General features: G+C 49.2%; 2 protein-coding genes across 14 annotated transcripts in view; one reads left to right on the top strand and one right to left on the bottom strand.

The window, feature by feature from the left end:
- The window catches only part of TNRC6A (trinucleotide repeat containing adaptor 6A), a 201274-nt gene extending 198986 nt beyond the window's left edge, over positions 1–2288 (top strand). For all 12 annotated transcript variants that reach the window (XM_086692683.1, XM_086692680.1, XM_086692682.1 and 9 more), the window contains one exon: positions 142–2288. In XM_086692683.1, the coding sequence (XP_086548809.1) occupies positions 142–517 (376 nt within the window). In that variant the 3' untranslated portion in view covers positions 518–2288. The remainder of the gene's footprint in view (positions 1–141) is intronic.
- Positions 776–22530, bottom strand: LOC147573060 (uncharacterized). Of its 2 annotated transcripts, none has more exons than XM_086692693.1 (4): positions 22195–22530; positions 13776–13924; positions 7329–7634; positions 776–4155 (listed from the first exon to the last, which is right to left on the bottom strand). In XM_086692693.1, the coding sequence occupies exons 1-3, from the start codon at positions 22388–22390 to the stop codon at positions 7614–7616; spliced, it is 366 nt and encodes a 121-aa protein (XP_086548819.1). In that variant the 5' UTR covers positions 22391–22530; the 3' UTR covers positions 776–4155; positions 7329–7613. The 2 variants fall into 2 exon arrangements, with proteins under 2 accessions (XP_086548819.1, XP_086548818.1); XM_086692692.1 differs by having other exon boundaries at positions 7514–7634; positions 22195–22529.
- Positions 22531–23124: the final 594 nt, after the last annotated feature.

The following is a 23124-nucleotide window of genomic DNA, read 5'->3' as shown; positions in this document are numbered from 1 at the left end:
AGCTTTCGCCCCGGCAGCCGGCCTGTCGCCGCCTCCCCGCCTCCCCTGACCCTTGGAGCAGAGGCTGAGTTCTCCCCCCACTTGGGGTCAGACCCCTCGACACCCTGAGTTTTCACCACGCCCCGTGTCTCTTCCCTCCAGGTGTGTATTGGGGAACACTACTATTCTTGCTGAGTTTGCCAGTGAAGAGGAGATCAGCCGTTTCTTTGCACAAAGTCAGTCTCTGACCCCTTCTCCTGGCTGGCAGTCTCTTGGGTCCAGCCAGAGCCGGCTGGGCTCCCTCGACTGTTCGCACTCGTTCTCCAGCCGGACCGATCTCAATCACTGGAATGGTGCTGGGCTGTCGGGAACGAGCTGTGGAGACCTTCACGGCACTTCACTCTGGGGGGCCCCCCATTATTCCACAAGCCTGTGGGGGCCTCCCAGCAGCAGCGACCCCCGGGGAATGAGCAGCCCGTCCCCCATTAATGCTTTTCTTTCTGTTGACCACCTGGGTGGGGGTGGAGAGTCCATGTAGCGCGTAGACGCAGACTCACGAACTGTGACCTCAAGACGCGAAAGAAAGGAGCACTAAGTTGGGCTCGCCGCCTGCAGCCAGGGGCCACCTGTGGGAACAGCTATTCTCTGCACATTTTCCACTTTGTTTTCCCTGAAACATATCAGTTTGAATACTTGAATCATGCAGGCCAATATTATAATGTGAAAAGGTATCTATCTATTTACACTCCCAAATAGCGCCATACATGCTAAACCGTATAGAATGAGCTCACGTGTATAGTCATCATGTTTAGCCTTTGGGTTTGGTTTCTTTTTGTTTTTTTATTTTTTGCCTTCCTTGTTTCCCTCCCCATCCCTTACCCCATTTTCATTTTCTTCCCCCCCCTTTCTTTTTTTTCTTTTCCTTTTTTTTTTTTTTTTTTTTTTTTTTGGCAAAACCATTTTTTTGGGCTGATAATGTATGAGCTTTTAACTTTGCACTGAATGATGTTCTCTCCGTCTCATCGGCAATATGGGGGGGCAGCTGTTCCAGTGTAAATGTTTACTCAAGGATGTTCTTAAAAGGTGTGCGCTCTCTACTATGCCTTGATGTTTGCCTACCTTATTGTGGTGTTGTGGAGTTTAAACATCGAGTTCTGATGCTGACTTAGGACTATAATGAAAGTATTGCACCAGTGTTTTCATGTTCTAAAACTAAAGAATTTCGCTCTGCAGTTTGAAAAACTGTGGCCACAGCTGTGACTTGCAGCCCCCCCTGCCACCCAGGACGGGCCCTGCACTTTGAATAGGCTTTCCATTTTGTTTTGAAGGTTCCCACGTTGAACCTTCTTGTTTACAGATTTTTTTGTTTTTTTGAGAAAAAAAAAAATGTTTACTCTTCCATCATTTAAAAAAAATGTAAAAGACAAAAAAAAAAAAAAAAATGGAGGATGATTTACAAGATGCTTTCTATCTCTGGGAAAAAGGAGCAGCATTTGGCCATGTTCTTTTGTTTTTCTATTCCTGTCCTAAATCGAAGAGCATGGTTCTCAGGAAAACCAGTTCCCCAGTTAGGAAAAAATAAAAAAATAAAAAATTAAAAAAAAAAAAAAAACCTCCTTGTAGTTTCTTATAGGAAAAAAAGAAAACCCCGACTTTTAGCACTGATACTACACATTGCTCTGTTCAAGAATTTTCTCTGCCAAAAATAAAAAAAAATAAAAAAGAAGAAAAAACAAAAAAAAACGCTTGAAGCTGGAGTCGACATTCTGCTTTCAGATGCTGTCTTTTTATTAGTGAGTGATGATGGTTTGCTAATAATCAATAGGTGATAATAATTTTTGTAATCCCATCAAGTGGCTCTCTGTTTCTGCTCTCTTGTGACTGTGTTAATGTTGAACTGTTGTACCTTAAAGCCGAAATCAGTAACTATGCATACTGTAGCCAAGGTATTGGGCTCACAGAATTGTTCGTTGTATAAAGATTTTAAATGTTGTTGCAAACTAACGAGTTACACCGTTTTTAAACTTCCTTTCTCTCCTCGCCCCCCCCCCTTTTTTTGCCCACAAATGGTATTATAATGCTTGCTTAGTCAAAGAAGACGGGCCAAACGAGGGTAAACATTTTAACAGCGCAGAATTTGCCATCATTTCATTGCCTTGATGCTAACTGTTTGTGTCCTAAGATGCAAAAGAAGTCAGTGGCTTTTAACTGTTTACAAATAGAATGTGATTGTAAAATGTACAGTTTGGTTGTGTTTGAATTATGAAATCCCTCCCAATATAATAAACCATGACTTTTTGGCTGCTCAACATTAATTGTCTCTTTTTTGTGAATTTATTTGTACGCTCTTTTTTTACAATGAACGTTTCAACGTTGCTGTGTATGAGGGTCCTCATAGAGCAACTGAGTAAAAATCTAAGCAAATATTTGAACATTCTATCCGAACTTCTCCACAATTTCACCCTGAAATAATGTGAGAACAATGGGAAACTGTAGCTTGCTCCTCCCTACCCTCTTTGAGCATCTTTGGGATCTGGTTGCTCAAAGCTCTTCTGTGACTTCATCTTCCCCACCATTTGTGCCCACCTCAAGCCTCAGCAAGAGACCGTTTGGAACATGAAGCTTAATGACTTGACAGTGTTCTAGTGTCAAACTCATACCTCTGTTACAAAACGAGAAACGCCACAACCTGGACTGGCCTTTTTCGCCCCCCTTCACGGCCCTCTGTCCCGGCCGCGGGAGCTCGGGGGCAAACCTGCGCGTGTATTTCCGTGGAGGACTCCAAATCGCGCTCCAGCTTGCCGGGTGTGAGCCGCCACTGGACACCTTCCTATGAGCGAATGTTCAGTGCATTCAGTGTATATTGACTTCCATACTGGTTTTTCCAAAAACCAAAGGTAGCTTTGAAAAACCACGTTTGGAAATGTTTGGGACGTTAAGCTGATTGACCTTTTGGGGCTCTGAGTAGTATCTATAATTGAATTCATAACTGCGTTAATTGTATTGTTAAAGTGTTTGGGAGTTTTTTGCGCTTGTTATGTGGAAAATAAAGTGTTTGATTTAAAAAATGAAAAAGCGGTCTTGAGTTTTGGCCCGTCCTTCCGTTACTACAACTCCCGTTTCCCGAGCGACCGTGTTCCTCAGTCTTCCGTAACCCTTCTCAGGCGCTGGGGCCTCAGTCCGGGCCCGACCTCGATGTGTCCCCGGGCCCCGTGCTGGCCCCACGGCCTCGAGTGGCCGCCTGCCTGCGGGAGGCGGCCTAAATGCTTTACCGTTCCCGTCGTGCGTTCCTAAGGACCGCTGGCCACAGTCGCGTGGCTCCCGTGCCCCTGGACGCTTGCCGGGCCCTGGATGTCCTGAGCTGCTCTGCTTTGCTGCTTTGGTGCTGCTGTTCCCAAGCGGGCCTGCCCAACGACTCCCACCCTACCTACCCTCGAGGACGGTCCTGCTGAGCTCGCCTCGCCTCCGCCCCTCCCCCTGCCATTGCCGCTTGCTACAAAATCCTCATCCCCTCCCTGGTCATCATCCCGAGGCTCTGGGCCAGGCCACCGTGTGAGCTCCGGCTCGCCTGTGGAAGCCGCGTGCTCAGTCACGTGGTCGGTGCTCAGTAAACACCGGAAGGCGTAACCGCTGTTGCCCATTGACGTTCGAGGACCAAAAATTGCAATGGTGCCTCCCTGTTAAACTGGTTGTACCAGGGAAGGTCGGGGTGAAGTTCTTGACAAGGTGGGGTCAAATTCAGGTTAAAGGGTATGGAGGGAACAGTGTGAAGATAGGGGATTGGGGTGAAGGGGGCGGATGTTCGGATCAAGGACAAACGGAAGTCGCACCCAGCAAGCTGGCTCACCGCTGGGCTGAGACACCACTTCCCGGAGCACTGGCTCTGTGCCGTCCTCCCTCTTCCCCAGAGTTTCGCTCTTCTCCTGTGGAGCCCTTAAATTCAGGTGCGGGCGGCGGGGTCGCAGGACAGGAGCCGGAATCGCAACCCTAGCGAGCCTTGGGAGCACCTTCCGGAGACCTGGCCTCTGGCCCTGGCAGGCCCTCCTCCGAGCAGACATTTGCAAGGTCACCGGGAAGGGGGAACAAGAGTGATGGTAACTCAAGGGACCTCCACATGCCCAGTGCTTTGCACACGTTGTCTCACTTGACCTTCATTCAGAGCACCCCAACGTGGCCCTGGAACAGGAAACAAAGCATAGCGCAGCAACCCTCAAACCCCCCCACCAACACACCCCCAAAGTTAAGCAGAGGGCGGAGAAGTGCATCTCCTCGGGATCGGGGTGCACAGGTTTAAGCTCTGCACCTTCGGCTCAAAAAAACATGTGAGTGTTGCATTCTGCACTGTCGCTGTTTTCATCCACAGTGTTTTAAAAAGCCAGTTGCCCTGTTCTGGTGCTTGCAAAAGGTAAGCCATGGTGAGGCCCCCAGGAGCCCCACTTGGGTCAGCTTGGGTGGCAGAGACTGAGCTCCAGCAAAGGGGCAAGAGAGTGATTCCCCTAGTCCGGGAGCCCGGTCCAAGCCTTGGGGATGCCCCTGTCCTGGCTGGCTGTTGACCTACTAGGTAGGGGAGCACCCAGACCTGCTGGTAGATGAGGGCCCAGCTTCGGATAGTGAGGGAGGCTGTACCGCGGTCCAACCAACTCACAGAAAAAGACAAAAAAAAAAAAAAAAAAAAAAAGCTTTCAATACCCCTGGGTGTTGAACAGTCTGTAGGCTGAATTCAACTCAGACCCCCTGTTAAATTACCACATCACTGAACCACCTTGAGTCTCCACTGACTTTGTAGTTTTTAAAACCAACTTATTTTCTATTTTATTTATTTTTTTTTTTTAATTTTTTTTCAACGTTTTTATTTTTGGGACAGAGAGAGACAGAGCATGAACGGGGGAGGGGCAGAGAGAGAGGGAGACACAGAATTGGAAACAGGCTCCAGGCTCCGAGCCATCAGCCCAGAGCCTGACGCGGGGCTCGAACTCCGGACCACGAGATCGTGACCTGGCTGAAGTCGGACGTTCAACCGACTGCGCCACCCAGGCGCCCCTATTTTCTATTTTAATGTTTATTTACCTTTGAGAGGGATAGACACAGTGAGCAGGGGAGGGGCAGAGAGAGAGGGAGACACAGAATCCGAAGCAGGCTCCAGACTCCGAGGTGTCAGCACAGAGCCCGACGCGGGGCTCGAACTCACAAACCGCGAGATCATGACCTGAGCCAAAGTCGGACGCTCAACCGGCTGAGCCACTCAGGCACCCCTAAGACCAACTTTTTAAAACAATCGCTTGGTGAAGGAAAGTTGGCAATGTCCTCACTGTGTGGAAAATCAGTGCCACTTGCCGTAAAAAAGCAGGAGCTATAAAAACCTCACACACAAATCTGCTCGATTCTGGTGTGATTCGGCCCAAGTCAGGGGGGGAATTAGAGACGGCCTGCCCGACGTGGCGGGGACACACCTGCCGGGGCAAGGCTGCATTCGCCTGTGAGGGGGTGTTACTCCTTTAACTAAAAAGCTCCAGGTTTCCCTCGCCCCCGGGGGGTGGTCCCCCTGCACTGGGCACGGACCCCAAGCTGCTTCCGTGGTCCACGAGGCCCTGCCCTCCTCCTGCCTGGCCCCTCACACTCCCCACAAGGGGGCTGGGGACATCCTGCTACTCTGGTCACAGCCCTGGGGAGCAGACACCCCCCCCACACACACACAAGGCTTGGCTGAGAAAAGTAGAATCGGTCCCTATTCAGGGATGGGAAAATGCAGTCTCCCAGGCGGTGCCTGGAGCTTCAGAGGGGTTGTGGGAACCCGGGAAAGGGAGTCGCTTCTGAGCCATCCTGCTCTTCTAGAAGGACAGCTAGCTGGGCGGTGGGCACGAATGGCAGTGGGAGAAAGAGCTTGAGCCGGAGAGGGGCTTGCAGTGCGAGCCCTGGCCAGGCCAGGGAGCATGCGCGGATAAGAGTGCAACCCGCCCAGAGGAGCCCCGCTTGGAAGAGGCAGCGAACGGAGTTTCTGGAAACCAGAAGGGGAAGTTCCAGATCCATATTTGAGAGTGGAGTTTCAGAATAAACAGGATGGAATCCGGCATGGTTAATTTTATGTGTCAGCTTGGTATGTTTCTGTGGGGGTATTTTTGTTTTTGTTTTAATTTTTTTTTCAATGTTTATTTATTTATTTATTTTGGGGGGGACAGAGAGAGACAGAGCATGAACGGGGGAGGGGCAGAGAGAGAGGGAGACACAGAATCGGAAACAGGCTCCAGGCTCTGAGCCATCAGCCCAGAGCCTGATGCGGGGCTCGAACTCCCGGACCGCGAGATCGTGACCTGGCTGAAGTCGGACGCTCAACCGACTGCGCCACCCAGGCACCCCTTGTTTTTCCTTTTCAATGTTTATTCGTTTTTGAGAGATGGAGACAGAGCACGAGTGGGGGGGAAGGGCCGACAGAGGGAGACACAGAATCTGAAGCGGGCTCCAGGCTCTGATGGTGGCAGCACAGAGCCTGATGCGGGGCTTGAACTCACGGACCATGAGATCACCACCTGAGCAGAGGTAGGACGCTTAACTGACTCAGCCACCCAGGCGCCCCAAGAGTCCAACTCTTGATTTGGGCTCAGGTCATGATCTCATGGTTTGTGAGTTCGAGCCCTGCATCAGGCTCTGTGCTGTCAGCACAGAGCCTGCTAGGGATTCTCTCTCTCTCTGCACCTCTCCCACTCATGCTCCCTCTCTCCCTCTCAACATAGATAAATATTTTTAAAAAGTTAAAAAAAACTCTTTAAAAAAATCTCTTTCTCTCGATATATACACAATTCTATTGTTTTCATTCTTTTTCTGTAATACCCTGACTAATGCATCCCAGAGTGAGACCGTCTCCTAATAGAAAGCATGTGGACGCTGGGCCGGAACGATTGGTGAGTATCTGGACGCAGGGTAGGTAGGAAACCAGTGCTCAGCAGAACTAGAACTGTTTCAAGTGTATGTGTCCAGTGGGTGGTGACTTCTGGGAAGGATTGACCGCATTTTTGTCTGTGCTAATCTGTCCCCACCTCCAAGAGCATACGCTCCTTAAAACAGCTTTATCGAGAGCTTGTTAATGGGCTGTGGTGCCCTCGTGGCTGTAGTCGAGTTTAGGACATTTCCGTCGTTCTGTCCCCCTTATGGCAATCATCGTCCATTTCCCCTCCAACCGCCCCGCCCCAGGCAACTTACTAATCCACTTTATATAAATCTGCCTGTTCTGGGCACTTCTTATAAAACCCTCTACGTCTCACAGCACGTATGGTGACACCTTCTGTGTCTGGCTCAGCAGAAATTTCCCTGAGCATGATGTTTTCAAGTTTCATCCACGTATCAGTACTTCATACCCTCTATGGCTGAACAATACACCATTGTATGGATGGACCACATTTTGTTTCTCCTTCATCACTTGGACAGTTGGGTCGTTTCCGTTTTTTGGCTGTTGTGAATAAGGCTGCTGTGAACACTCACATACAGTGTTTGTGTGAGAACACCAGCTTCCTAAGAGAAAGCGGTTGTCTGTTTTGCTTACTTCCGGCTCCCCGGTCCCCGGGAGACTACGTGGTTCATGGCCGGCAGACAGGGACGACGCAGGGCGTGAATGCTTTCTTGGGTGGCCTTGTACACGATACTTAATATTTCTGCCTCTTCGGCTGTAAAATAGAGATACAATCTGAGTCTATCATTCCGAAATCCAGGAGGCTCTGAAAGACCAAATTCTTTTTGGTGAGTTTGTAAGCAAACTCGCTTGGTGCAAAATTGATTTGAGGCTATTCACGGGTCTTATTTATAGCGTGAAAAGTTCTGCAGTCTCACTGCAGAAACAATGACGTGCTCGATGACGGAGAATGGCCCCAGTCCCCACTGAGGTGTCGGTAAAATACAGGAACGATACTGAGCCACACGGGGGCGCCCACTGGGCACTTAATGCATGGTTTGCTATGCAGCAATTATGCCTCCATATGGCCTTTTTTTTTTAAGACCAAGAAAAAGAAAAGGAAAGAAAAGGAAAGAAAAGAAAAGGAGAAAAGAAAAGAAAAGAAGAAAAGAAAAGAAAGAAAAGAAAAGAAAAAAGAAAAGAAAAAGAAAAAAAAAGGAAAGAAAAGAAAAGAAAAAAGAAAAGAAAAGAAAAGAGGCTCCCTTTGGTCACTCTTGCATTACAGTGTTAAAAGTACTCTTGCAAGGTGGTGGGGAGTGGCCTTGAAACTGCCCAGCCAGCGGCGGCGAGAGCGCAACCCTCCTTTGCTGTGGCTTTTCTAACCCTTGATGGGTTTGGGGTCTTTTAGGCCTGGACCTATTTGCCTGTAAGTGGAGAAAGCAGCCACCAGAGGGCGCACCGTGACTCCCTTTTTCTGGAAGAAGCCTTGACAAATCGTTTCACTAGGAGAGAGATTCGCAGGCTTTCCCACACAATCCTACCTAAATCCTTGAAAAAACAAAATCGAGAACAGCCAAACAAACCACTGTCAAAAACTTTTGCAAAGATCCGTCTTCCATGCACCAGCCATCCCACGCCGAGGATCTGACCTAGAGAGATTCTATCTAGGAGACCACATTGACCCCAATATTCACACTCTGTGTGTTAAAAATAAACATTACAGAAAAAAATTTGTTTTAAAGACAAACTACACCCCACATGGGGCTAGAACTCACAGACCCCAAGATCAAGAGTCTCATGTTCTACTGACTGAGCCAGCCAGGTGTCCCAGAGGAAAAAAGAATTTTTTAAATTACTGTTTGAGGGGTACTTGGGTGGCTCATTAGGTTAAGCATCTCACTCTTGATTCCGGGTCATGATCTCACAGTTTGTGAGTTTGAGCCCTGCATTGGTCTCTGTGCTGACAGCATGGAGCCTACTTGGGATTCTCTCTCTCTCCCTGTCTTTCTGCCTCTCTCTCTCTCTCTCTCTCTCTCTCTCTCAGAAATATATGAATAAATATTTTAAAAAATAAAAATAAATTGTTGTTTGAAAGAGCAGAGAGCTAGACCCAGGGAAACCTCTCTCCTGGGAAAGCTGCTTAAACTTATGCAGAAAAAAATCAAAGTACTGGCACATCTAGAGTTCCAGTAACAGAGGAGGGAAACTAAACAACTGGGAGAATAATCCCAATAGTGTGTCACGTGGAATTTATCCTGACTGTGGGATGCCTTGTGAGTCAAGATTCTGGCATGAAAAGGAGAATTTAAGAATTTAAGCTAATTTTGGGGCGCCTGGGTGGTTCAGTCGGTCAAGCGCCCAACTTCAGCTCAGGTCATGATCTCGCGGTCTGTGAGTTCGAGCCCCGCGTCGGGCTCTGGGCTGATGGCTCAGAGCCTGGAGCCTGCTTCCGATTCTGTGTCTCCCTCTCTCTCTCTCTGCCCCTCCCCTGCTCATGTTCTGTCTCTCTCTGTCTCAGAAATAAATGAACATTAAAAAAATTCTAAAAAAAAAGAATTTAAGGTAATTTAATAAAGAGACTGTTTCCTGAGATTTCTGCCGCGTTCAGTGCACCAAGGGCTGATGGAGCCCCTGGAGTCTAGCTATCGTGGGCGCAGTCACTCCAAGGCTGAAGGGGTTAGGGAGCAGTGTTACCGAACTCTGCAGAGCCATGGCCCAGAAGAGTGCAGCCACTTCCGGAACCCCAGGGAGGCAGCGAAAGAGCAGGGCTGGTGAGGGGCAAGGGGAAATAGGAACACCTCCAATACCTCGGCTACCCTTCCGCACCCTCTGATCTCCTGTGGGCTCCTCCCGTTGGCCAAATGTGACTGGATGCCAGACAGCAAAGGAGGCCAGGTGCTAGAGCCCATGGAAATCAGCCTCCTGGGGCACAGAGCCCGGCAGGAAGAGTGGAAAAAAGATCCAGGGCGCACAATGTGGCTGAACTGCGGAGATTGACCATCTCCTCGCTGGGAAACTGGAATGGAATTAAGGCAAGAAATTATAACGGCCTGAACCAGGACAGTGGTGCAGAAGGGAGGGTATAGATGAATGCAAGAGGGAGAACCGGTGGGATGGACTTGCCTCTGTGAAGAGTGAAGGAGAGGAGTCTAGGATGTCCCTGAATTTCTGATTTTGCTGACGGCTACTATCTTGGCAGGGGTCCTAGAGGAAAAGAGTGGGTTTCATGGTGCAGGGGGTAGCAGAGTTTGATTTGGGTCTTGGTGAATCAAGGAGCCTGGGAACAGCCTAGTAGAGCTGTCTAGTTGGCAGCTGGGTATTAGTAACATGGGCACGATACTTCTTCATTGCTGTGTCCTTAGCTCCTAGCCCAGAGCCTGGCACATAGTAGGTACTCAGAAAATATTTGCTGGAAGGAAGGAAAGGAAGGAAGGAAAGGAGGGAGGGAGAAGGGAGGAAGGGAGGAGAGGGGGAGGGAGAGGAAAAGAAGGCAGGATGGAAGGAGGGAAGGAGGAAGGGACAGGTGGGTGGATGGATGGATGGAAGGATGGATGGATGGAAGGATGGATGGATGGATGGATGGATGGAAGGATGGATGGAAGGATGGATGGATGGATGGATGGATGGATGGAACGATGGATGGAAGGATGGATGGGTGGATGGCTGGATGATGGATGGATGGAAGGATGGATGGAGGGATGGATGGATGGATGAATGGATGGGTGGATGATGGATGGATGGAAGGATGGATGGAAGGATGGACGGGTGGATGGAAGGATGGATGGAAGGATGGATGAATGGATGGATGGGTGGATGATGGATGGATGGAAGGATGGATGGATGGAAGGATGGATGGATGGATGGATGGAAGGATGGATGAATGGATGGATGGGTGGATGATGGATGGATGGAAGGATGGATGGGTGGATGGAAGGATGGAAGGATGGATGGGTGGATGGAAGGATGGACGAATGGATGGATGGGTGGATGGAAGGGTGGATGAATGGATGGATGGGTGGATGATGGATGGATGGAAGGATGGATGGGTGGATGGAAGGATGGATGGAAGGATGGATGGAAGGATGGATGGATGGAAGGATGGAAGGATGGATGGAAGGATGGATGGATGGAATAATGGATGGAACGATGGATGGGTGGATGGGTGGATGATGGATGGATGGAAGGATGGATGGGTGGATGATGGATGGATGGATGGAAGGATGGATGGATGGATGGATGGAAGGATGGATGGGTGGATGGAAGGATGGATGGAAGGATGGATGAATGGATGGATGGGTGGATGATGGATGGAAGGATGGATGGATGGATGGATGGATGGAAGGATGGATGGAAGGATGGATGAATGGATGGAAGGGTGGATGATGGATGGATGGAAGGATGGATGGAAGGATGGATGGGTGGATGGAAGGATGGATGGAAGGATGGATGGGTGGATGGGTGGATGATGGGTGGATGGGTGGATGATGGGTGGATGGGTGGATGATGGATGGATGGAAGGATGGATGGAAGGATGGATGGATGGATGGATGGAAGGATGGATGGAAGGATGGATGGAAGGATGGATGGAAGGATGGATGGGTGGATGGAAGGATGGATGGATGGATGGAAGGATGGATGGAAGGATGGAAGGATGGATGGAAGGATGGATGGAAGGATGGATGGATGGAACGATGGATGGAAGGATGGATGGGTGGATGGGTGGATGATGGATGGATGGAAGGATGGATGGAAAGATGGAAGGATGGATGGAAGGATGGATGGATGGGTGGATGGAAGGATGGATGGAAGGATGGATGGATGGATGTAAGGATGGATGGATGGATGGAAGGATGGATGGAAGGATGGATGGATGGGTGGATGATGGATGGATGGGAGGATGGATGGAAGGATGGAAGGATGGATGGAAGGATGGATGGATGGATGGATGGATGGAACGATGGATGGAAGGATGGATGGGTGGATGGGTGGATGATGGACGGATGGAAGGATGGATGGTGGATGATGGATGGATGGAAGGATGGATGGATGGATGGAAGGATGGATGGGTGGATGGAAGGATGGATGGAAGGATGGATGAATGGATGGATGGGTGGATGATGGATGGATGGAAGGATGGATGGGTGGATGGAAGGATGGATGGAAGGATGGATGAATGGATGGATGGGTGGATGATGGATGGATGGATGATGGATGGATGGAAGGATGGATGGATGGATGGAAGGATGGATGATGGATGGATGGAAGGATGGATGGGTGGATGATGGATGGATGGAAGGATGGATGGATGGGTGGATGGAAGGATTGATGGGTGGATGGAAGGATGGATGGATGGATGGATGGAAGGATGGATGGGTGGATGGAAGGATGGATGGATGGATGGATGGAAGGATGGATGGAAGGATGGATGGATGGATGGAACGATGGATGGAACGATGGATGGGTGGATGGGTGGATGATGGATGGATGGAAGGATGGATGGAAGGATGGAAGGATGGATGGATGGATGGAAGGATGGATGGAAGGATGGAAGGATGGATGGAAGGATGGATGGATGGATGGATGGATGGATGGATGGAAGGATGGATGGAAGGATGGATGGGTGGATGGATGGGTGGATGGAAGGATGGATGGAAGGATGGATGGAAGGATGGATGGATGGGTGGATGATGGATGGATGGAAGGATGGATGGAAGGATGGAAGGATGGATGGAAGGATGGATGGAAGGATGGATGGATGGATGGATGATGGATGGATGGGTGGATGATGGATGGATGGAAGGATGGATGGAAGGATGGAAGGATGGATGGAAGGATGGATGAATGGATGGATGGATGATGGATGGATGGAAGGATGGATGGGTGGATGGATGGATGGAAGGATGGATGGATGGAAGGATGGATGAATGGATGGATGGGTGGATGATGGATGGATGGAAGGATGGATGGATGGAAGGATGGATGGAAGGATGGATGAATGGATGGATGAGTGGATGATGGATGGATGGAAGGATGGATGGAAGGATGGATGGGTGGATGGAAGGATGGATGGAAGGATGGATGGGTGGATGGAAGGATGGATGAATGGATGGATGGGTGGATGATGGATGGATGGAAGGATGGATGGAAGGATGGATGGATGGATGGATGGAAGGATGGATGGAAGGATGGATGGGTGGATGGAAGGATGGATGGATGGATGGATGGATGGAAGGATGGATGGAAGGATGGATGGAAGGATGGATGGGTGGATGGAAGGATGGGTCGATGGATGGATGGACGGATGGGTGGCAGGGTGGGTAGAGGGATGGATAGAGAGCTGTATGTATGTATAAGAAAGAAGTTACAAGCGGAGAGATCAGTTTGGGGGTTATCAATCAGAGATGAAGGCTGATGCTGTGGAAATGGAAATGCATGTGGAGTGAAGGTTCGGGTAACACCATCATCGGAGAAACAGAAAGGAGCCTGGGTGCCTGAGCAGGAAGAATCAAAAATTCAAAGAGGCACGGGATGGAGGGGTGGCAGGAGAGAATGGGCTCTCCGCATCTGGGGAGGGAAATCTCAGGGAAGGAGAAAGCCACGTTCTCAAATGCTGCCTGTGAAGAGAGAAAGTCTGGGTGGGGGGGGGGTACAGCCATGACTGGACTCGTGAGAGTCCTTCAGTGGGGTAGTTGCAAAAGCCGCATCCCAGTGGGGGAAGGGGCTAATGGACAATGGAAGTGGGGGCTGGTACTGTGGGCTGTATCCCCTGAGAGTCACAGTCCGAGACCAGGGAGCTCAGAGTGGAGGTGGTTTGTTGGAAAGTGCCTTGGGAACACGAATGAGAGAGGGAGGAAGGCAGGATTGGGCAGCAGGAGGATTTGAACTGTGATGAGGTCACAACAGAGACTTAGCTCACCTCCAGGGACTGTGCAGCTGGGATGACCCTCACTGGATGCAGGGGTAGGGTGGCTGCTCCCTTTGGTCCGGGATGATTCCTAGTGAGGGACTCGGCAGGGAGCCATCGGCGACAGTCTCCCGGCAGCTGTGGGCGTAGGTGCCTTGGCCCTGAAGGGGAACATACAAGTGGTTGGTGTAGATGAGTCTCCCAGGGAATTGGTCTATGGAGGGAGAGACTGAGAGACGGCTAGAAGGAGACAAAGGGCCAGAAAAGCTTTTGTGTGCTCCCGCATTTGATAATTTGGGACACACTGGAGTGTGGTTTTCGGGGGAAGGAGGGGGAACCCCTGGAGGAGAGACTGCAGAAGAATAAGGTCGCAAAGGGGCCCCGTGAGGACAGGTCTGCCCTGCTTTCTGCTTAATCCCCAGAGCTCAGAACGTGGCCCGGCGCAAAACGGCACTGAATAAATGACCGAATCCGTGAATGAATAAATTTTCACACTGAATTGAAGAAACAGATGCCGTTCAAATGTAGAAATGCAGGGGTGCCTGGGTGGCTCAGTCAATTCAGCAGCTGACTCTCGATTTTGGCTCAGGTCATGATCGCAGGGTTGTGAGATCGAGCCCCACATCGGGCTCCATGCTGAGCATGTGTGCTCTCTCTCAAATAAAATAATAATAAATAAATAAATTAATAATAAATAAATAAATAAAATGCAGAAATGCTCTGAAAAGAGGAACCAGGACATCCAAGTACTCTCTCCACCTTCCTAGCACACCTGTAGCACGTGCTTGACTCCATGGAAACCCCTAGAAGCCGGGCAGGTACCCCAGGCCTGATTCTCCTATCCAGGCTTTAATCCTGGACACTTGTCTCTCACACTGCGGTGGTTTATGTTTCTCTGTAAGAATACATCTATAGAAAGACATTAATGCTTTTTAAAAGAAATTTGTAAAAGAATAAATGGCATATGATGAACTGTGTGTATTTAGATGCCCAACTGAAAGAGTCTCAACATCCGTGTAAGTGACGGAAACCGTTACGACAATCAAGCTGGTAAACATATCCATCACCCCCAAGAGTGTCCTTGTTCCCCTTTGTCACATCCCTCTGTGACATCCTGCCACCGCCATCTCCAGATGAACATCAATCTGCTGTTGTAACAGATTCGGTCACATTTCCTAGGATTTTACAAAGACAGAATCATTTGGTATATCCTCTTTTTTTTAGATCTGGTTTCTCCCCCTCGATATAATATTTTTGGGATTTTTGAGCAGAGAGAGAAGTCTCTACAGAATGTTCACAATCTTGTCCTGTTTGGTGCTTTTCTCAATGGCTTAGACAAAGATGTAGAAGAATTATGTTTACATTAAAATCCTCAAGGGGTGCCTGGGTGGCTCAGTCAGTTGAGCATCCGACTTAGGCTCAGGTCATGATCTCGTGGTTTGTGGGTTCTAGTCCCACGTCAGGCTCTGTGCTGACAGCTCGGAGCCTGCTTTGGATTCTCTGTCTTCCTTTCTCTCTGCTCCTCCCCTGTTCACGCTTGCTCTCTCACTCTCTCTCTCAAAAGTAAATAAACATTAAAAAAAAAATAAAGATTTGGGGGTGCCTGGGTGGCTCAGGTCATGATCTCACAGTTCATGGGTTCGAGCCCTGCATCAGGCTCTGTGCTGGCAGCTCGGAGCCTGGAGCCCGCTTGGATTTTGTGTTTCCCTCTCTCTCTGCCCCTCCCCTGCTCGCACTCTGTCTCTCTCTCTCTCTCAAAAATAAACATTAAAAAAAATTTTTTTAATAAAGATTTTTTTTTTTAATTCTTAAGTAATATCTGCACCCAACATGAGGCTCGAACTCACAACCCCAAGATCACATGCTCCTCTGCCTGAGCCAGCCAGGAGCCTGCCCTGGAGCTCCCTCTTTTTTTTTTTATTTTTTTTTTAACGTTTATTTTTGAGACAGAGAGAGACAGAGCATAAATGGGGGAGGGTCAGAGAGAGGGAGACACAGAATCTGAAACAGGCTCCAGGCTCTGAGCTGTCAGCACAGAGCCCGACGCGGGGCTCGAACTCACAGACCGTGAGATCATGACCTGAGCCGAAGTCGGACACTTGACCGACTGAGCCCCCTAGGCGCCCCTGGAGCTCCCTCTTAAGCAAGGGAGGCAGAAACCACATAGATCACATCCCCCTCAATCCACTGGCCGCACCACCGCCTGTGGGGCTGGCCAGTGGCGTCTGGGAAGGAAGAAGGACAGATTTTGCTGGCCAGTCCCCCACCTCAGATAATCCTTTTTTTTTTTTTTTTTTTGTAAGTTTATTTATTGTGTGTGAGAAAGAGCCAGCGGGGTAGAGGCAGAGAGAGGCAGGGAAAGAGAATCCCAAGCAGGCTCCGTGCTGTCAGCACAGAGCCCGACGCGGGGCTCAAACTCACGAACCGTGAGACCGTGAATTGAGCCGAAATCAAGAGTTGGACGCTGCACCAACTGAGCCACCCAGGCGCCCCTCAGATCATTCTTTTGACGAAGGGGAGACTGAGGCACAGACAGGTGAGGCAACTTGCTGTAACAGCCAGGACTTAACCAAAGCAGGCAGGCAGAGCCCTGGCATCGGGTCCAGGCCCTACAGCTGGCCCCACACCTGGACTCTCCGGCTCTTCCATGCAGCCCAGGCCCAACAGGTGGCAGTTTTGGCAAAGCTGGCTTCCACGGGGCCCTGTTCCACTCTGATGATCTCCAAGTGCGTAGAAGTGACACTCCAACCTTCAACCTCTCTGTCATGAATGCCACCCTTCTCACCAGATCTTTCAGGATCTGTTAAAGCGTTTAGTGATTAAGCAGCGGCCTCGTTGATTCATTAACAACCCACTCCACGCTGACCGGCAAGGTCTACGGAGGTACAAACAACTTTGCCGCGCGGCCCCTCGTGCACAAATGCGCGTTCCAAGGAGGGAACGTGCCTTTCCACACCTTGTTTGCCTTTGGGTTTAAATAGAATATCCACGAGACTTTCCCTAAATGCAGACCCCTGTCAACAATTCTCAAGGACTTTCGGATCTAGGACTTTTTACAAGAACCCCGAAGAGCTCTCATTCATGTGGGTTCTATCGACAGCAATTTATAGAACTAAACATTTAAATGAGGAAGCAACTTAGGGGCGCCTGGGTGGCTCAGTCGGTTAGGCATCCGACTGTGGCTCAGGTCATGATCTCACGGTTTGTGGGTTCCAGCCCCGCGTCGGGCTCTGTGCCGACGGCTCGGAGCCTGGAGCCTGTTTCGGATTCTGTGTCTCCCTCTCTCTCTCTGACCCTCCCCCGTTCATGCTCTGTCTCCCTCTGTCTCAAAAATGAATAAACGTTAAAAAAAAAAAAAAAGTAACAATAGCAAACCCACTGCATGTTAAATAAATTACACTCTTATGAAAAGTAACCATATTTTCCTGAAAGATTTGGTGAGAAGGGTGGCATTACTCCGCATACTGGCCCAGCTCTTGAATGTCTGGGTTAACAGAAGACGGCTGGATTCTCACACCTGCTCCTGTGTTCAGTCTGTTGTGACAGCTCATGTCACGTGGTCTCTGGAAAACTCCACTGGACATTCGTGAAATGATGAGAGAAAACAAGAAACGTGGCATCTTAGTATTATAAAGACCATTGTAGGTATCGCCTCATTGAGTCTTCCTGACAAAACACCTCGGTATGATTATGACATCCCGTTTTTGCAGAGGAGAGAATATAGATTCAGAGCACCTGAGTCCTGTCTATCAGAACACACAGCGAGGAGCAGAGAAGCCAGAATGAGGACGGGGGTCGGCCTGCCCCCTCATCTCTGGCATCTTAAATTTTAACCGCCCCCCCCCCCCGCCCCCGCCCGCCCCGCTGCTCTCCACCACTGTCCTGCAGCCAAGGCAGACCCCCCACGTTTGTGAGAACCGGGACCTGGGCAACAAAACTGCAAAAGAGAGAGAGAGGCGGAGAGAGAAGAAAAAAAGTGCACCTCTTCCTCACTGGATCCAACATGGAGAGAAAGAAGGCCTGAGATTCTCAGTGACAACCAGGCAGCTCATGGTTAACTATGGGGTTAAGTGTGGGGAGAAGGAAGGAGCCGATGTGCCAGGTCGGGGGCTTCTCTCCAGATGTTGTTTATTCTTCATTTATCCTGCTGCAAAGTGAGCAGTAAAAACATCCCTTTGGAAGAAGAAATATTGTTGACATGTCGATACCACCCAAAGCAATCTACAGATTCAATGCAACCCTTATCGAAATAGCACCAGCATTCTTCACAGAGCTAGAACAAACAATCCTACAATTTGTATGGAACCAGAAAAGACCCCGCATAGCCAAAACGATCTTGAAAAAGAAAACCAAAGCAGGAGGCATCACAATCCCGGACTTCAAGCTGTACTACAAAGCTTAATCATCAAGACAGTATGGTACTGGCACAAGAACAGACACTCAGATCAATGGAACAGAATAGAGAACCCAGAAAGGGACCCACAAACAGATGGCCAACTCATCTTTGACAAAGCAGGAAAGAATATCCAATGGAATAAAGACAGTGGTGCTGGGAAAACTGGACAGTGACACGCAGAAGAATGAACCTGGACCACTTTCTTACACCAGACACAAAAATAAACTCAACATGGATGAAAGACCTCAATGTAAGACAGGAAGCCATCAAAATCCTCGAGGAGAAAGCAGGCAAAAACCTTTTTGATCTTGGCCGCAGCAACTTCTTACTCAACACGTGGCCGGAGGCAAGGGAAACAAAAGCAAAAATGAACTACTGGGGCCTCATCAAAATAAAAAGCTTCTGCACAGTGAAGGAAACCATCAGCAAAACTAAAAGGGAACCGACAGAATGGGAGAAGATATTTGCAAACGACATATCAGATAAAGGGTTAGTATCCAAAATCTGTAAAGAACCTATCAAACTCAACACCCACAAAACAAATAATCCAGTGAAGAAATGGGCAAAAGACATGAATAGACACTTCTCCAAAGAAGACACCCAGATGGCCAAACAACACATGAGAAAATGCTCAACATCACTCATCATCAGGGAAATTACAAATCAAAACCACAATGAGATACCACCTTACACCTGTCAGAATGGCTAACATTAACAACTCAGGCAACAACAGATGTTGGCGAGGATGCGGAGAAAGAGGGTCTCTTTTGCATTGTTGGGTGGGAAAACAGAAGAGACTCATAAGTATGGAGAACAAACTCCATATTTGTGGGTTGTGGGAGGGGGGATGGGCTAAATGGGGAAGGGGCACCAAGGAATCTACTCCTGAAATCATTGTTGCCCTATATGCTAACTAACTTGGATGTAAATTAAAAAATAAACACTTTTTTTAAAAAAACATCCTTTTGGACAGGGAGGAAAGTGACTTGCCCCACGTCTCACAGTTACTAAGTAAAAAAAAAAAAAAAAAAAAAAGTGTCTTGTTTTCCTCTTGCTTTTATTTACTTGGTTTTACTTGACGTACCTGGTTTCCTCGGAACCACCCAGGAAAGCTCGCCTACCGCGGCAGGGCTTAGGGTTTGCCTTCTTTCAGTTGTTAGAACAAATAGTAGCATTGACAGGTAAGTGTGCGGTGGGTGAAGGTGGGTTTCTAAGAGGCTGTAGAAAACTTGGGAAGGAATTCCAACCTGGAGGAGCTCAGCCTGGATTCCAGAGTAGGAGGGGGTGTGCCATGGGGACACCGAGGGACGCTCTGACCTCGAGTCCGATGTGTGGGTTTTTCCCCACACCACCACGCAGTTCTGCGACACCAGCGGGTGTCCCACACCTCGACACAATTTGGACACTGTCTCCTTGGAGAGGAGGTTAAGGGCTCAGTCCCATGAGACTGCCCCCTCCCCCACTTCACCTGTGCTTCTGACCCACCTGGTATAGATGGGACATGAAGACACCCTCCTCACGTGGGATTAATTTGCTAGAGTGGCTCGAAGAGCTCAGGTGCTAGATCACCTGTATATTATGAAGGGCTCGTAGAGCAAGGCAGTGGGGGAAAGGGTGCAAGCTCCATGCCCTCTCTTTCTTTCTCTCTCTTCCGCAACCCCCGCGTGTTCATCAACCCAAAAGCTTTCCAAACCCTGTCCTTTTTGGGTTTTTATAGAGGCTTCATTACACAGGTGTGACTGATTAATTCGTTGCCATTGGCGATTTATTCAACTTCCGATCCCCCAGAGGTCAGCGGGTGGGACCGACGGCTCCAAACCCTAATCACACCCAGCCCCTACCCTGCTGGGTGGGTCCCAAAGTCACCTCATTAACATGACAAAAGTCACCTTGATCTCTCTCATCAGCTCAAAAAGTTCCAAGGGATTTGGGAGCTTGGTGCCAGAAACAGGCACGGAGCCCAAATATAGGTTCTTATAAATCGCTACATCCACGATTACAAACTACAATTTTTTTAAATGTTTTTATTTTTGAGAGACAGAGAGCCAGCAGGGGAGGGGCGGAGAGAATCGGAAGCAGGCTCCAGGATCTGAGCTGTCAGCACAAAGCCTGATGTGGGGCTTGAACTCATGAACTGCGGGATCATGACCTGAGCCCAACTCGGATGCTTAACCGGCTGAGCCACCCAGTCGTCTCACAAACTACAATGTTTTAACTTTTTTGTTAATATCGAGTTACTTGCCGAACCTTATACATAAAAACCAGGCTTTGGGATTTCTCTTAAAAATCAGGCACTTTGGAAACATTGTGACTTCGTTCTCCGGTGGAAACAGTAGAATGGGACCAGCTGCTGGGAGGTGGTATTTGGGGGGGCGGGGACAACAGCCTCTGCCATCAGAGAAGCACGGGCTGTATTTGCACACTCCTTGTTGGTACATTCTGTCCTATTTTATTAAGGAATTGTTGCAGGATTTTTTACCCCGATACCTGGGATTTGTTGTCTCACTGCTTGGAGGAATGAAGAGGTGGACACAAAATAAAATGAGCAGCAGGGAAAAGTTAATTTGAGTATAAGATCAGAAAGCAAGAGGGGTGCCTGTGTGGCTCCGTCAGTTAAGCGTCCGACTTCGGCTCAGGTCATGATCTCTCAGTTCATGAGTTCAATCCCCACGTCAGGCCCTGTGCTGACAGCTCAGAGCCTGGAGCCTGCTTCAGGTTCTGTGTCTCCCTCTCTCTCTGCCCCTTCCCTGCTGGAACTGTCTCTCTCCCTCTCGAGAATAAACATTAAAAAAGAAAAGACCAGAAAGTAAGAGTAGTATGAAAGCTCTCTTTCCAGAGAGGGGGCATTGGGAAGTGAATGCCCATGACCATTTCGGTGGTATGAGGGGCGGTCTACGGCCATAGGGTTCCTTGAGTTCTACATTTTATGGTGTACTTATTTTTAGTCAGGTCTTTTGTCAATTTCCTAAGGGGCAGTAGGCGGTGTCTGTTACATTTGTAAAGAGAAACTTAATGCCGGAGGGAGTTTGCACAGAGGTTAGACCTTCCCAGGAGACCTGTTTTAAAACTTGTGTTTTTCCCCACCTAGAGACCTTCTAGCCCTTAGCCTCTCCCTTTCTGCCTCCTGCATCCAATCAAATGTACAGATTCCTGCCCCCCCCAACGTAAATGTCATATTTATTACAGTATTTATATATATATATTTTTATATATATTTATATATATATTTATATATATTTATATATTTTCTATATATATATATTATATTTATATATATTTATATATTTTATATATATTTATATATATATTTATATATATCTTTATTATATACAGTTATTATATAAACTGTATAAAACTGTACTATTTCTTTTTTATTTAAAAAAAAAATTTAAGTCTATTTGAGAGAGGCAGAGACAGCACAAGTGGGGGAGGGACAGAGAAAGAGGGAGACAGAATCCTAAGCAGGCCCCACAGTCAGCACAGAGCCCGATGTGGGGCTCAAACTCATGAAACCAGGAGATCATGACCGGAGCCGAAACCAAGAGTCAGACACTTAACCGACTGAACCACCCAGGCGCCCCATCTTTTTTTATTCTTAATTTATTTATTTTTGACCTTATTTAAGTTTGACCTCAAACATTCTCATTGATTAAGTTACCTCCAGCTGATCTCTTAACTCAGGCAAAAGGCCGGAGGGCAAAGCATCCCCTAATGGGAACCAAAACTACCCCCTCAGGCAAGAAGGACCGCCCGGAGCCAGCAAGACCCCACCCGCGATAGACCCCAGGACGATGACGCCCTGACCTTTACAGCCCACCTGCCTGGGTCCACTGACCTTTGTCCCACATTTCCTTATATAAACCTGCAGGTATTTTCAGCACTTTGGAGAAAGTTTCTCTGCCTTTGGATTTTGTCAGAGGCCTGCGGCCGTCCCTGCTCGGCTCGGAGCCCCCCCGCCCCCCGCTCCCCCACCCCCTGCACCGAGCCAGGCTGTCGCACCCCTGCGCCCCGGCCCCGGGTTCGAAAGGTACGTACCTATTCCTTCGCGTCTGGCTCGGCCTCCGAGGTTCAGCCGCGGCGGCGCCTGTCGACAGCTTGTTGCTACGGAAAAGTAGCGTGGTTTTCCACGGAGCGTGACGGCACCCGCTTGTCCCCGTCCCCGCGGTGCGTCCTGGGGCAGCGGTGAGCCAGACCTCTGTGTACAAGTCTTCGTGGCGACGTCTGTTTTCATCCCTAGAGAAATACCCCGAGCGTGCAATTGCTGGGCCGCGGAGCTGGGAGGGGTATGTTCACTTTAGAAGAAACTTCTGAAAACCTCTTGCACGTGGTCGTGCTGTTCTCAGGGGGTAGCCAGCGGGCCACGCCCGGCTTTTACAGATTAACAGCCCTGAGACTTACTTCTCACTTACTTATTTTCTGAGACTTTATTTAAAAAAAAATTTTTTTTGAGAGAAAGAGCTCCAGTTCCAGCGGGGGTGGGGGGGGGTAGGGGGTGGGGGGGGCAGGGGACTAGAGAATCTCAAGCAGCGTGGAGCCTGCCTTGGGGGTCCACCCCACCACTCTGGGAGCATCAGTGGCTCAGTCGGTCCACCGTCCCACTCTTGATTTCGGCTCAGGCTATGAATCCAGACAGTCATGAGACTTTACACAAAATTCTGCCCTTTTCAGTTTTCTAGAACAATCGGAAGGTCTGGCACCATTGGGCCTGTGTTCCTCCTCACATGACAGCTGAGCCAGGACTGCCCCCTTTAGCAGGGACACATGCTCTCCAGTGGGCCGCAGCCCCACCTGGCCAGCCTCCTCGCTCTGACCCCGGAACCTGCCTGCTGTCCCCCCACCCTGCCCCCCGCTCTTGTAGGGCTCTGGGTTCCCATCCTAAGTCTGCCGCTCACCTCTCGGTGACCTTGGGCAAGTTACTGGCCTCTCTCCTTCCTCATCAGTAAAAGGGAGATAATCAGGCTCCGT

The sequence above is a fragment of the Puma concolor genome, chromosome E3, assembly GCF_028749965.1.
Source record: "Puma concolor isolate L17-30 chromosome E3, mPumCon1.1.hap2, whole genome shotgun sequence".
NCBI classification, from domain to species: domain Eukaryota; kingdom Metazoa; phylum Chordata; class Mammalia; order Carnivora; family Felidae; genus Puma; species Puma concolor.
Note: the sequence above shows the minus strand (reverse complement) of the source record. Positions and strands in the feature narration are given on the sequence as shown.